This window comes from Ambystoma mexicanum, chromosome 6p, assembly GCF_040938575.1.
Source record: "Ambystoma mexicanum isolate Mex_15411 chromosome 6p, UKY_AmexF1_1, whole genome shotgun sequence".
In the NCBI taxonomy this organism is placed as follows: Eukaryota; Metazoa; Chordata; class Amphibia; order Caudata; family Ambystomatidae; genus Ambystoma; species Ambystoma mexicanum.
Window position 1 is genome coordinate 416,735,711 of NC_090935.1, and position 12,242 is coordinate 416,747,952.

General features: G+C 45.4%; 1 protein-coding gene across 8 annotated transcripts in view; it reads left to right on the forward strand.

The window, feature by feature from the left end:
- ZNF131 (zinc finger protein 131) overlaps positions 1 to 12,242 on the forward strand; it is a 190,919-nt gene that overhangs the window by 27,405 nt on the left and 151,272 nt on the right. For 7 of the 8 annotated variants that reach the window (XM_069627216.1, XM_069627215.1, XM_069627222.1 and 4 more), the window contains exon 3: positions 8,012 to 8,113. The exons of the other annotated variant lie outside the window; for it this stretch is intronic. In XM_069627216.1, the coding sequence (XP_069483317.1) occupies positions 8,012 to 8,113 (102 nt within the window). The remainder of the gene's footprint in view (positions 1 to 8,011; positions 8,114 to 12,242) is intronic. 8 annotated transcript variants of the gene reach the window in all.

Consider the following 12,242-nt stretch of genomic DNA (forward strand, 5'->3'; position numbering starts at 1 on the left):
ATGGAGAAAAATGGGCGGGATGGAAAAAAGTGGAAAGAAGGGAAGGGAGATATGAAGGTAGTCAGCATGGTTGGAGGAAAGCAAAGAAAAGGTTTTTAAGGTGGGTAGGGAAAGAGGAGAGAGTAAAGCTTGATGAGTTGAATGTACCCAAGTCACGCCATTTAGAAGACGAAGGATGGCAGAGGGATGGAATGAGCAGGAAGTGTAGGAACAGGAAATGGTCAGAATAATTAATAGGATGGGCAGTATTAGTAGGAAAAGAAGAAATTGGGGTCAAAAGAAGAGCCAGAAATATGAGGGAGGATGAGCCAATGTTAAATTATAGGAGTCTAGAAGAAGGGAAGAAGAGTGGGGCATAATGAGATGTAGATTAAAGTCTCCAAGAAGAAAGTGTGAGGTAAGGGAAATGAGAGAAGGGAATTTAAGCCCCCCTAAAAGTCAAGAAGAGGAGCGGTTGTCTAGAGAATAAGAAATGCCAGCGATTGGGGGGGCTTGGAGAAAGACAAGAAATTATATTCAAATGAGGAGAAATGTAAGTTGGTGGGGGGAGGCTGTGGACTAGGGAGGATTGCTGAAGAATACCAGTGCCTCTGCCAGACGTACGAGGAGTCGGGGAAAGTAGCCAGGATAGTAGTGTTACATGATGCAAACAAGGTCTCAGTAAGGCAGAAAAAGTAAAAATTAAGACTGAGAAAAAGCCTCAAGGATAGAATGCAATTTATTGCCAACAGAGCATGCATTCAATAGAATTATGGTTGCTGTACTTTCTCTTACTCCAGTATAGTTAGGTGTGCACCAGGGATGTGTCCTGTAGCCCCTACGCTTCTGTGTGTATATAAATGGGTTCTATGAATGCATGACAAATTCCACCCTGCACGTTCCTAGGTTGGGAAGTGGTGTTCTGCCACTGTTGGCGTACGCATACCGTACAGTTTTAATGGTTTATAGTGAAAATTTCGAAACCAATAATGTCGAAAGTCATTTTTCTGGAAAAAAGTCGCATTTTTTTAATGCATTTTATTTCAAAATAGGGGGGTTCCCCCAACCCCCTTTTTTAAACACTTTTTTTGTTTTACCCATTTTTTTTAATCCCGAACCCCAAAATAAATATATAATTTAAAAAAACGGAATTCGACTTTTTTTTTTCGATATTATTTTTTCGAAAAAATTACCGACCACCAGTTAGTGCATGCACTGCAGAAACGTATTCGGGATTATACAGCATTTATGGATCTTTAGAGTAAAGGCTCAGGAATCTGCTGTTATGGTCTGTTACAAGGGAACGAACCCACCAAAACGTCCGGCAATGATATGATATTTATAGTGTGCCTATACTCGAGGGTTTCAAGGCCTGACGATGCAAGGGAGGGGAACAAAGCGAGGACAAGACAGCAATTTTACTAGGCCAAGTGAAATTGAAATTGCGCAAGTGCAGGGGAGATCAAGTGCAAGACATAGGATCAAAACAACGAAAAACAAGAAGTGCAGCCAGCAGGTGGTAGTGCAGACAGCAAGTGTAAGATAAGTGCAGGTAGGTGGACGGTTTATAGTGAAAAGACCGAAAAAAAAAATCTCAAAAAAGGTTGAACCAAAAAATCTCGGAAAAAAAAAATCTTTTTTTTTTCAATAAGTTTTTTTTTCGAAATGGGGGGGGGAGTTCTCCCCAACCCTCCTTTTTTCATTATTTTATTTTACCCCTTTTTTTTACTTACCTGACCCCAAAAATACATATAAATAAATTTAAAAAAATGCGATTTTATTTATTTATTTTATTCGAGATTTTTGTCATTCGATATTTTTTTTTCGGCCTTTTGACTGACCACCTAGGGGGACTACAGCCCAAGTTCAGGGTTGCCAGAAGGCAGTACAGGTGTGCAACTGGGAGGGCAGGGACCTGGGCCTGTGGTTCAGAGGTTAGCCAGGTAACCAGTGCAGTATCAGACAGGAGATAGCAGGGAAAAGGAAGAGCGAAGGCAGAAGCAACGAGGGAAAGTCTTCAGCTACTTCCGGAACCGGAGATGGAAGTTTCAGAGAGGCATGGAGGCTGTTCCAGAGGGAGTTGCCAGCCGAAGAGAGATCTGCCCCCAACTTGTTGCTTGTAAAAGCGACTGACCCTCATGGAGTTGCAAGTGGAGGAGCGAAGAGCTCGAGTAGGAAGATACCTCTGAAGAGGACGCTGGAGGTAATTTGATCCCAGGCCCCAGAAGGCCTTGTGGACAATGCAAAGGGTCTACAACTTGATCCTTGCAGCCACTGGGAGCCAATGGAGAGATTTCAGTGCTGGGCCAAGGACAAGTCTCTCAGTCCTGTTCTGGATGAGTTGCAGAGGACGGAGAGTAGAGGTGGACAGATTAAAAAGAGGCTGTTACAGTAGTCCAGCCTAGAAAGAACCAGAGCTCTGCAGACTGTGAGCTTCCGTGGGAAGGAGAGGGAAGGAAGAATACATCTGAGGAGGTGCAGTTGGTAGTTTGACTTCTTAGACGTGTTGGAAAAGTGAGGAGAGAAGGAGAGTGTGGAATGGAAGATAACCTAGGGGTTCTTAGCCTCACAGATGATGGTCCTTGATGGGTTTGGAAAAACAGGGAAGCACCTGTTTAGTTGAGTTTCATAGATTGGACATGTTTAGAAACCTCTTCAGGGGAGAAGAGGGGAAAGGCAGAGGAGGGAGAAGGGAGGAGGGTTTGCAGGGGGGTGGGGCAGAGGAAGGAGAGAGTGGAGGGAGAAACGGGTGAAGCCGAGAGGATGGACGGGATGTCCTGGGTTTTGGAGATTAAGTGAGAAGCCAGGGCCATACAGAGGGCCTCGGAAGGGGCAGGAGAGGTAAAGACTGCGGCAGGATTGGCTAGCTCCTTGCAGATTTTAAAAGTTCGGCCGAGTTGTTAGATGTCGCAGAAATGCGGGCTTGGGTGTGAGCTCTCTTCTTAGTGAGGACAGAGTGGGCCTTGCCTTAGGAGCAGGCGGCAGGCCAGTTTGTCAGAGGATGTACAAGATGCCAGCCAGATGTGCAGGAGGGGGAGGAAGATATGGCGAATTCCTCAACTGACACACGCTTCATGGGTGGAATGACTGAGAAGGTGGGTGGCATGTGGGGGGGTAGGCATGGACTTGGGGCCGATTTTGGGGGGTGGCGGGAGTTAGGGAGGAGGTGAGCTACAAAACCATTATATTAAAAAAAGACAGTCACAAGGGGGCACGGATGGGGTGGTGTTCAAACACAGGATGGACAAGGGGGTTGGGTGGGGGGTGGGATATCTGAGGAGCGTGTGCCCTGCAGAGTCAGTCGGCCCAGAGGGAAGAATAGAGTCGCAAAGGCCGCAAAAGAGTCCCGTTGCGGGACATGAAGCATCCAGGTGGACGTTGAAGTCTCCAATGAAGAGGAGTTGAGTGGTTGAGGCCAGGAGGGAAGAAGAGCGGTCCGCCCACGCGGCGAGGATGTGACCAGGTGGCCAGTAGATAGTAGCCACTGAGTGGCCAGGAGAGGGAAAAGGCCTACAGACCAAGCATTCAAAGGATGACTAGGCCTGCATAGGAATGATGGAGGCAGGAATCCACTCTGGGAAGATCAGGGCTATAACCCCACGAAACGGTTGGATCTGGGCACAGAGAGGATCTTGTAGCCATCAGGAAGGAGCATGGCAAAGCTAGTGACGGAAGTGGCCGTGAACCATCTCGGTGAGACCAAGGACATCAAGGTCAAGTTCTTCCAGGAGATGGCAGATGTTTGACAGCTGAGCGAGAGTTGAGTGGCAAGGTGGAGAAGCTTACCATCCTTGAAATATTTCCGGGGAGGAGTACAAATCAGATGTACTCCCTGTGAGGTGTTGAAGGAACCCGAGGGAGGGCAGAGGAGGTAGAAGGAGAGGCAAAGGTAGCAGAGGCGGAGGAAGAGGGCACCAGAGAAGTGGCAGAGGGTGGAGGCAAGGATGCGGAAGAAGGGAGAGATGGGTGAGCGGGAGGAAAGGCAATTGATAAGGCGCGGGAAGCTTCTATCAAAGAGGAGGTTGTTGGCGTGAGGGCCTTGGACCAAGACGGTGCCATTAAGTTAAACATTAATAATGATCTTAGAGGACTAGAAGGATGCCAGGCAGGCCTCCCACAGGGTTCCACCATTAATGGTAGAGGAAGAGAAAAGGAGAGAGCACAGATACCAATTGAAGAGTCCATAGGTCTGGCGAAGGAACAACCAGAGGTTGTCGGTGAGGGTCTATTTGGAGGAAGTGCTGGTGTAGGTATCAGCGATGGGGAGGCCTGCGTTGGAGACCAGGATATCCTTTTTGAACTTCTTCCTACCAGACTTAATGAGAAGGGTAGGATAGTCGATGGAGAAACAGTAAGATGGGAGAAATGTTTAGTACGGGCTCTCTAATTCCCAGAGTCAGTGATTGACTATTTGAGAATTAGATTTGCGTCAAATTTATCTCCAGAACCGCATATTAACAGACTGTAAAGTTTAAGCAAGCCATTGGTGGTATGGCTAGAGCTATCGGCATGTTAAATGCCAAACCGGTCGACATAGCATTAAAAAGTATACAAGGGAAAAACTTCCTCAATTGCAAAGTACAGGATGGAGCTGTGGGGCTACAGCAATGTAAATTCAATCCAGCTGATAAAAAGCAAGTCATTTTCTTAGTGCTAGGGTTCACTTGTGTGGTGCACAACTATTTATTTTATTGGATATTTGGTAGGTGCCTATACAACAAATGGTGTTTCAAGGTGGCACAAGACAAAAAAGGGAGGGTAACAAGGGAGAAAGATGACAATAACAACCCTACGAGGCCTTACGACATTCGGTTCATGCAAGTACAGTAACAAGCGGTAGGAGAAGGAGCGGGGTGGGAGGGGGGGATTGTGCAGATCTGCGTGAAATACAAAGTGCTGGGTGGGAAGGGAAGTGCAGGGTAAAGAGGAGAGAGTGCAAGTGAAACGGGGGGGGGTGGAGGTCGGAGAAGGGGGCCACAGGGGCTAGGCGGAGTGCTAAGGGGAGACCAGGAGGGCAAGTGCCTGGGATTGCATGAGGTGAGGGTCCACATGCTAAGTGCGTGGAGGGGACTGGGTGGGTGGGGCATGGTGACCTGTAGAACTCAGTGAACCAGGCAGCCAGTCACTGCAGCAGATGGGGGAGGGGTGTGTTGGGAGGGGAGAGAGGAAAGGAAGAAGAGCAACGGAGGAGCTTCCGGAGGAGATCTGGCTCAAGCCTAATAGGGGCAGGGAGGCTCCTGTAGAGGACCAAGATCTACCCCACCGCCCCCAACTCCCCACTCTCGGAGAAGCACCTGATCTACAGAGAGTTGCAGCTTGAAGACCGAAGGGCACATGGAGGGAGGTATTTAGGAAGAGAGAGAGTTGGATGTAATGGGGTCCCAGGCCCCAGACAGCCTTGTGGATGATGCAGAGGGGTCCTGAACTTGATCCTAGCAGCAACTGGGAGTCTGTGGAAAGGTTTTAGGGCTGGAGGGATGCAGTCACTGTGCTTGAGGCCAGTCTGTCAGTGGGTGTGCTAGTAGCCCACCACTTCCGTTCAGCAACTCTGCACTTTCGTTTTAGAGATGCAAGGTCAGAGTCCTACCAGGTGTTCGGCTTGGAGGCAGGCTTCATGCTGATCCTCGTGACAGGGGCAAGGATAGCCAGGGTGTTTGGCGATGGAGAGTTGAAGGGTAGCAAGAGCTGTCAGTGGCTGGAGGGGGAATGAAAGGGGCCGCAAAAGATACAACTCTCACTCCCTTCATCGGTTATTGAATTAGGTTGTGACTTCATTAGTGACACCATCTTGGCCAACCCCTTTTTCTCTGGCTTTGACTATGGGGCAGTGTCAAAGCTGATTTGACCCATGAGCTGATCAGATATATAGTCCTTAAGGATTTGAATTCTAAGATTTCTTGGTTGGTATATGTTTAAGCCAAGCTGGTTTAAATTAATCCAGCGCAGTACTTTTATTCAATGGAAATTCTTCCTTCCAGTGTGGTCAGAATGATTAAAACTAGTTTCCGCTCACACACTGTGGAGAAAAGGGATACTCTGGAGATGCTGAAGGCCTCAAATAGGAGGCATGCAATTATTACTGCTGCAGGTCCACAAAAGTACTTGCTGTGGGCTGAAAATCCTTCTTGGAAAATCCTGATAACATGGGCGGGCTTTAATCGCCTTCCTTGAAAGCGTTGGTTGTGGCATGGGTGAGTGATGGTGATGTTCAGTCCTTTTTGCTGTGTGAAGCTGCCAGGGAGGATTTGGCCCATTTCCTTGCGGTATGGACCTACCTTGCTTTATTTGCTATGGGCCGACCCGCCACGAGTTGGATGGGCTCTTCATTTTGAGGCGTGCTCTGTATATAAGGAATTGTTTGACCTTGTAGAATCTCCGAATATTGATCTGCCTTCTTAATTGTGCATCAGGGTGCATCACATTTTAAATATCTTTTTATCATTTTTATCTGAACTACGTCGTTTTACTGTATTTTTGATTTTATAGAAATTGTTTTCATTTCCAAAATAAATTGAAGAAGAATTGACTTATATTTACTGAGTGGACAGGGAGGGATGCTGAAATAGTTTCCGGGAACGATTGGGAATGTGGGAGGCCAAGCACCTCGGGCAGAGTTGGATAAGGCATACTATCAGGAGTCAAAGGACCGTCGGTAAAGAGAAAAAGGGAATAGAAGTAAAGAAATTATACCTGGCACACAGTGCTTCAGATAAGATTTGGAGGTTGGAGTATTTTTACTCCCTATATTTATAAAGTTGGGAGTAAAAAGCAATAATAGTTTCTTCCAGTCGTAATACGTGCACTATGGAGCTGGGTGGGTGAAAGCGGGGGACAAGGTTTCTTGTGTCTGATTCCTATTGTTTGTTGGAGTATTTTTACTCCCATATTTTTTTTAGGGAGTATTTGCCTATATTTAGGGAGTAAAAGTGGCTGATACACCCCTTATCTATGGGGGTGCCGGCACATTATCCGAGGCGAACCTAGATGCCGCTTAATTGGTTGCTTGGTGATGAAGAGGCATAGGACGAGGACGCCTTAGTGAGATGAACAATAAGGGTGTAGATTTGATTCGCAATACTAAAGGGTCCTTGGGTGACAGCCCTCCAAAATGCACTGTTGTGGTCCAACATTGCATGGCTCTAACCCTGAAGACTGGAATTACAAGTCAATGGTCACGTTATCCTGCCACGCAACCTCGCTAGAGGCTGTGTCTCGGCGGGGGTCCATTGTGTTCTGTGGTGGTGAGCAGTGGTGGTTTGAATGAGGTACTAGCTGCGGTGGTGAGGTGTCTGCGGCAGCAACCCTCCAAAAAGCACCCGATTGGTCCACCAGGTTCACCAGGGTAGCATTACATCCCATTCCATTGATAAACGTGTTCCTTTATCATTCTTTTTGTGGTGCTAGGAAGATTCAGATGTCCACAATAGATTCTGTGTTAAAGTTTAGTAAATTAATTTGCTGCTTTTCAACGTAAGTATATTTTCATTTTACCTAGTATTTTGTTTTATTAAAGGCGTGCCATCTGATGATTACTTGTTTACCTTTGCAATGAAGTCGACTTTGCTTCATAGCTAGGATGCCATTTGACATACCATTCTAACATATATTTTAGGTATCCCTTATGTGGTGCTCCCACCTGCATTTGGGAGCTATATGTTGTAGATCAGAGAAATGTGAATGTTTTAATGGGGCAAAATTGAAATGGTTGTTTGTGTGAAAATATCTAACTGAACCCATTCTGCCAAATTTCCCAATACAGTGAAAGGCTTGCATCTATTCTGCAAGCATAGTAATCTGTTCTATGTTTATAAATCCAATCTAGCCTCCCTTTCTCACTTTTTATACTGTCCATGAGCCTCTAGCTTATGCAAGTGGTTTTGTTGTAAGTCCAAAATTCCTCCTAGTCTGCAATCCCTCTTTTTAGGGTGCCCTAGAGAATGTAGGCATGCTTACAAAGAATGACCGCAATTAGACATGTGTTGCTTTGAAAGTACATTAGTATTTGTTTCCTATGAGATTCTTTCTTGTGTAGGTCACCATTTCAAGGCTCACAAGGCTGTTCTTGCTGCCTGCAGCCAGTTCTTCTACAAGTTCTTCCAGGATTTCACCCAGGAGCCTCTTGTGGAAATAGAAGGTAATCTATTTTATTGTTTTGTTAAACCTCTCTTCACTGTTCTTTGAAACGCTTGAATCTTTCTATCGCATAGCGGACTCAAAATGTAGAGTACCTCTTAAATGTCACTGAGGAACAATTGTACATTACTTGCATGGCAATAAACATGTACTGTGGTGAAATATATAAACCTATGACTGTTCCCAAATCCCCCTCTGACTTCATTCTTTCCTGACAATGTGTTCTCTATCATGGGTGCTGATTTGTAAGTACCGGACGGTTTATTGGATGTGTATTGGTGGAATGCAAGAATTAATGAAAATGTGTACATGTGATGAAATGAGTGAGACACATTTGCACGTGGTTTGGTATTTGCTATGGGGGTGTTGCTATTGTTTGGTGTTTTTCTGACTCATTCACTGGATCTCAAATGCGCTTCATCTTTACATATGACGTCAAGAACATTGGGGGGCCGGAACCACTATGGAGTATTGTAAACATATATATTGCACAATGGATCCACCCCACTAAAAGGCAAGGAGATGAGAACAGACTACCGCCCCTTTTTGCACCATATTATTCGCAACATGGACAGAAAGAAGGGATATAGGACTTGATTAGATGCATCAATCCAAGCTCTCGTGCCATTTCACAAATCAAAGTTTTATTTCTGTTTCCATTCAAATACATTCACGTAAAAAACTCAGACTTTGTGAATACAACACGATATAAACACAAATGATAAGGAGTTAATAACGAGTGCCCAAATGTGGGTGCATCTAGAAGTACATAAACTCAAAAATGTTTCAATACTATTTAGCACATTAGACAATATAGGTGTCTCCACATCGGAATATGACTAGCGCTTTTTTTCCAAGGTTGTCATCCACGTATTTGCTAACTCAGTGTTTCATGACACACAAGTGGGGCTGCCGGTTTAGTGTCATTCACTTCTTTAAATCGCAATAATGATAGTGACGCAGTCCACTGTCACATAAGAATATGGTTGACGGCCCTGTATTTCGGCCCTTTATGAGCAATACAGGCATCAAACCCTGTTCTTCAAAAGCTTCAATGGGCCTTCATCAGGACGTGTATGGTTTCAATAAGGGGATTCATCCACACACCCCTTAAGTGATTCCTGTGAGTTTAAAATAAAAAAACAATGGTGAGACTAGGACTCTGGGCACAATTTATTGTGGCTTGTAGTACCTGTCCATTTCTGTAACCTTGACTGTAGGCTTTTTTGGTGCATGAGATGAGGAACAGACACTTTCAAATGGATTCAATCTAAAGTTGAGCTTCACATTAAGAATTTCTAGTGCTCACGCATCTGCAACGATATACAGCAGGTTTATTTAATGTAATTATCATTGTGACTGCTAATTTTATTCAACAAACGTTTCAATCATTGCTATATCATACCTCAAAAGTAAGTACGGCAAGGTCATATTGTTGAATTGATAGATGGTTGAGCAGGTGAATTATTCCCGGCTCACATATGCGAATATAGAAAGGTGCACATTATTTCTCGCACTTTTCAGAAAAGTTATACATTTCTTAGTGTTGAAAAGCTGCCAAATGTCCTCCTCATTTCTACCTAGCCTAATACCGTAGTGAGAAATTGCTGCATATGTGGATTACAAATCATTTAGGCCATCCAATTACACTTTTTGGGGAGAAGCGCTTATTCGAGCGTGCTTTTTATCCACTTGTGCTGATGTGAAACTGACTAGCAACCGCTCGATCATGGATTTTCTTGTAACCATGATTATTCAATTGTGCCTAATGCCAAAGTAAAAAGGGCTGCATATATGGATTACAAGTACAGGCATCGATTATGCCGTTTGATTACACATACTAGGGGCAAGATTACCCGAGCATGTTTCATCTGCTTGCGCTGATGTGAAACCGACTAGTAGCAGCTCGAACGTTCCGTTTCATCTGCTAGTAACCATGGTTATTAGTTTGCATGCCACCTCTATGGCATCTAATGGTAACGCAGGATGCACAGCGAGTCGCCATATTGGAATGGGGTTTATACTCAAAACCTTATAACGCAGCCTGTATTCCTATTATGGTTATGTTTTTGTAGTATCTATTGTCCCAAAAAGCGTACAGATAAACTTTAGCCACATATTTCTTTGAATGAAGAAACATGATATAAAAAATGTGGTCCAATGGGACCTAAAGATTGATTCACTTTGTGTCTGTAAAAAAAAAAAATGTTCTTAAAATAAATACTGTACTGCCCGGATCCCATTTTCAGAGACAACCTGTTTGGGTTAAAGGGACAGAGACCACTCCAAGGCCTTGACAAAGGCCTTTATCAATTTTTGATCCAGTTGTCTGAGTCGCTTGTCTGTCTCCTCCTCCTGAGGTGTGCATTCACGGTTTGTATAATGAACCAGGTGAAATCTGTGTGTTTGTGGTTTTTTTTGTGTGAAATGTTCTTCCATGGGTCTGCCAGGTACTTTGTTTTTAAGACATGAATGTTCTTCATATATTTGTTTTGTCTCTCTTGTCCTTGCCTATAGAGGTCACAGGGGCATGTTATGCGGTAAATGGGCCAACTGGTTTTGCAGTTAGTAAATTCCTTAACCTCCCAAAGGATATGCTTTAGTTGGGTGCTGGTTTTGTAAGGGCACAAACAGAAAAACTGCTGCACCTGTGATGGCCTTTGACCAGTGGCATGCCCCACATTGATGGAATTTTTTTCGTGGGTGTATTCATAGGTGTGTGCTAAGGCTTTTATACTTTTGAAAGCAAATCTCGGCTTGTTGGGATGAAAATCTGCTGCATTCAGAATGTGCCAATTCTTTAAAATGGCTCATCTGAGTCAGTTACTGATTGGGCTGTTTTTGGTGACTCGTGATTTTTTTTTTTTTTTGATTTTTTTTTTTTTTTTTTTTCTCTTTTGGTCAGGTTCGACAGCTTTGTGTTTCATGAGACTGCTGTCTCTAGAGATTCTTACCACTTTTTTTGGCGTGTGTATATTTTTTGGATACCCTCTTATGGTTAGTCTGTCAGTGAGATCAGTGCTACGTTTGTCGAATTCTTCCTTGTTGGAGCAATTTGTTAAATCACCCAAAGGGAAGATTATCTTTTTAGTGCCAGCGGATGGAAACTGCTATAATGTACTAACATATTCTTGTCCGTGGGCTTACGACACAGTGTGGTGTCGATAGTGCCATGGTCATTCTCCAGCATGGGGTCTGGCATGGATTCACATGCTCATGAATATTCCCCGTCGTCAGGCTGGGAATCCTCGGTAAAGAAAAAACCAATATCAGTTTCGTTTCTGATCTGTCTTTCGTAGTAATAACCAATCACTGGTCTCTGCGTCATACTGACCACAGCCAATGACTGCCCTCTACCTAAGCACCGCCTCTGACAGCCATCTTCAGATTTTTACCGCACGTTCATGTGTTGGGATCCTCGTGCTATTGCTCTCGAGCGTTAGTGCTATTTTTTTCACGTTTTTTCTCAAAAACTTCGTTTTTTCGGTCAAAAGAGCCTCAAGCTCCACCGACTCTCCATCCGATCAACGGGGACACGTTTCGGATTCGTCTGCGCCCCTCAAGGGTGAAGATTTCGTCGAGCTACGCTTTTGGAGGACTCCAGAAGTTTCTCAGGCCGGCCATGGCCCAGGAGAAGGGAAGCTCGACGCCCGGAAAGCTGTTCAGGGTCTGCCCTGGATGCCAGCTGCAGAACGTCTTCAAGGAGGACGAACACTCTTTTTGTCTTTACTGCCTACATGAGGACAAGACGCACGTGGAGAAGAACTGTGCGTTTTGCGGCAACATGTCAGAGCGGACCATGAAGGACCGCCATCAACGTCTCGCCAACTGGCTAGAAGGGAAGAGCCCGTCCGGCGAGAAGAAGAGGAAGAAATCCGAGCGGTCTTCTAAGACCTTTGAGGACGCCCCGGCGACGGGGGTCCAACATAAGGCCAAGCACCGCGAGTCCGCTGGCACCGGGAGCGTCGAACGGTCGGGCTCTACGGGCGCCAGGCAGGGCGCACCATCAACCACAAGCCAACGCTCTGGGTCGGGTAAGAGGAAGGCCGAGCACCCGGCGAAGCTCCTGGAGAGGCCCCGGTCGAGCTCTAAGGCGGAGGGGGAGCGAGGCAGTGTCCCCCCCCCCTCAA